The 2,672-nt window shown below is 44.7% G+C and overlaps 1 protein-coding gene across 1 annotated transcript; it reads right to left on the reverse strand.

Moving 5' to 3' along the window:
* Nucleotides 1–343: 343 nt before the first annotated feature.
* Nucleotides 344–2,461, reverse strand: LOC127504977 (amphoterin-induced protein 3). The gene has a single exon (XM_051880176.1). The coding sequence runs from the start codon at nt 1,937–1,939 to the stop codon at nt 419–421; it is 1,521 nt and encodes a 506-aa protein (XP_051736136.1). The 5' UTR covers nt 1,940–2,461; the 3' UTR covers nt 344–418.
* Between the last annotated feature and the right edge of the window lie 211 nt (nt 2,462–2,672).

Raw genomic sequence — 2,672 nt, forward strand, 5'->3', positions numbered from 1 at the left:
TGACTGCCTTCAAAGGGATTTATACATGAAGAGCTTGTGGTCATCCTATCTTCCCAGCTGGTAGATGTGTAACTCAGAGGAAGCTCTGATAGTTTTTGTTCTGTGCAAATAACACTGCAACGCTGGCCAGCTTAAACATTGCCATTTTTCATGACAATCAGTGTATTTTGTTCGTCACAGTGACTTTTGAGCTTTTTGGAGTAAATTCAATACATTTGCTCTTAGGGTCTCTAAAATATAAAATTCTCTGCTTTGGATTTTTAGCACATTACTAGCAGCGCAGTCCCATGCATTCAGTGTAAACAAATGGATCATTTCGTACTGTGAGACAGGAGACACCCTATAAATCTGAGGATCAAAATGATTTATTAGGGAATTGACAGATTTGTGTGAGGGTTAAGCAAATGTTACAAATTTGCTACTCTGAGTAATTTCTTTCTCTAATAATGGTAAAGTTTTCTGTGTCCCATTCGATTGCAGGCTGTTCAACAACAAATGCAGCTTTCGGATGGCCGTTTCTCCCTGCCACGAGTGGTTCAAGAAACACTACGTGCCTGTCGGACTGAGACTTGCCCTTGAGACGATCGGTTGAAGGAGCTGCAAAGATAGAGGCCAGAGTGCAGCGGTCTTCTCCAAAGGTTGAGATGGCTGGAGAGGGGGGCGGAGGTTTGCAGCAACCACAGCGACATGGGGTTAAATACAGATACATCAATATCAGGACAAGGGTCACAATACACCCCAAAAGAGTGGTGTAGCCTGTGTTGAACGGCTCCGCTGAGGAGCGCTGGGCTACCACAGTTAGGTTCACTTCTCGTGATTCATTTATCATCCTCGTATTATCCACAGCAGTGCACTGGTAGATCCCTGAATCTGTGGACTGGGCAGCAAGAATATCCAAGCTACCGTCTTGATTGAGGCGTAGAGTTCCGTTCTGGATCAGCTGAGAGATGTTCTCTTGATGAGGAATGATCCAGCTGTAGGACAGATCTTCTCCGTTTAATGTTCCAGTGCAGTCCAGTCTCACTTGTTCTCCCTCGTAAACAACTTTATCAGCCTTTGGGGATATCAGAGATATCATCTTCCCAACTGTACAGTTCTCAAAGAAGTATGCAGAGCGCAGAAAATTAATTGAGGTTTGAGGTTCACCGTACATCAGACACTTGTAGTCATCCTTGTAGTCTTTCACGCTTGCATATCCCTTCTGCTCCCAGTGCCAAAACATGCGGTACAGAGAGCAATCGCACTCCAGACTGTTGTTGTGCAGGAACAGGCCTTTTTGCACTGCAACGGGCAACAGCACAATGTCATCCATGGGCAAACGAAACAGTCGGTTTGAGGAGAGGTCCAGCGTTACCAGGTTGGGGTGGCTATGCTTGCGAACTGAGAAGAATGGGAAATCTGTGATCTGGTTGAGGCTGAAGTATACCTTTCTGAGACTGCCAAGCCCCATTAGCGTGTTGCTCTCCACTCGGGAAAGACGGTTGTTGTACAGCAACAACACCTCCAAGGCTGGCAGGTTCTGGAAGTGAAACTTCCCCACCACCTGCAATTTGTTGGAAGAGAGGTCCAAGTATCGTAGACTGCTGATGTTATGGAAAGCTCCCGGGCTGAGCAAGGAGATGCGGTTATGGGACATATACAAAGTGTGCAGCCTTGGGAGTCCGTGGAAGCAGCCGGCTGCCAGCCATGTTAGTCTGTTATGACTGAGGTCAAAGACAGAAGTCGTGAACGGAAGCGGGTTGGGAAATCTATCCAGACCCAAAGAGCCACAGTTCAGTATGTCAGAGGTGCACAGGCAGCCCTGAGGACAACTAGCCCCTGATATCCGAACCAAGAGTGAGAACAAAACCATGTAAGATGTAGAGGTCATTCTTTTGGTTGCACGGTAAAAGGATTCTATCAAAAAGAGTGCTGGCACAGTTGGAGAAACACTCAACATAGGAAGCCCTCTGTTCTTAAATCCTAGAAAGGTTGTTTTACATTTGTCATGTCCTCCAGTATTTCACAGATGTATATTTTCTGTATATTATGTATGTAAGATAAGAGCAGATGGGTAGTATCGGGGGCGAGGAATGCACTGAGAATAAAACAGTCTGTAATTAATTAAAATTTTTGTTTTACACTGGTTAACGTATTCTCTTAGCACAACACACACAGGAAAGCCTACCAGAAAAGTCACTTAGAACCTTCTTAGATCTGGTTCCTCTGTTCTTACTTTGCTGTAACAATCCATTATTAGAAGTTGTTCAAACTGATTATCCTGATCTGAAAATATCCAGAAAGTCCAAAGCGATTTCCAGTAAGTTTTTATATATCCCTAAAACGAAACTCGCACCTTTCCCAGTTCTCCTGAGGCTGAGCGCCTGTGTTGTTTGCAGAGTGTCCTTTTATTGAGTGATGAGTCCACAGAGCGCAGCACTAATCTCTTCCCATCCTTCCCTCTGCTTCCTGTTCAGAGCACCGCCTCACGTCTCTCCCTCTCACACTGTGATTATTCCCAATATGGCTCTCTCTTTCTATCTTTCTTTCTGCCCCCTCACTCTGTCTCTTTCTCTCTCCAATTGTTTAGTTCCTTTAATCCCCTCTGGATTTGTCTTTTTTCCATTTCAGCTTTTTTTCCCCATACAGCACATCTCTTAACAGGATTTCAAATGCTGTATGTTTGTATCATC

Source organism: Ctenopharyngodon idella, chromosome 22 (assembly GCF_019924925.1).
Source record: "Ctenopharyngodon idella isolate HZGC_01 chromosome 22, HZGC01, whole genome shotgun sequence".
Taxonomy (NCBI): Eukaryota; Metazoa; Chordata; class Actinopteri; order Cypriniformes; family Xenocyprididae; genus Ctenopharyngodon; species Ctenopharyngodon idella.

What these genes read in the sequence shown, in the direction of transcription:
- LOC127504977 (XM_051880176.1), bottom strand. Translation starts at nt 1,939, where the DNA reads ATGTTGAGTGTTTCTCCAACTGTGCCAGCACTCTTTTTGATAGAATCC.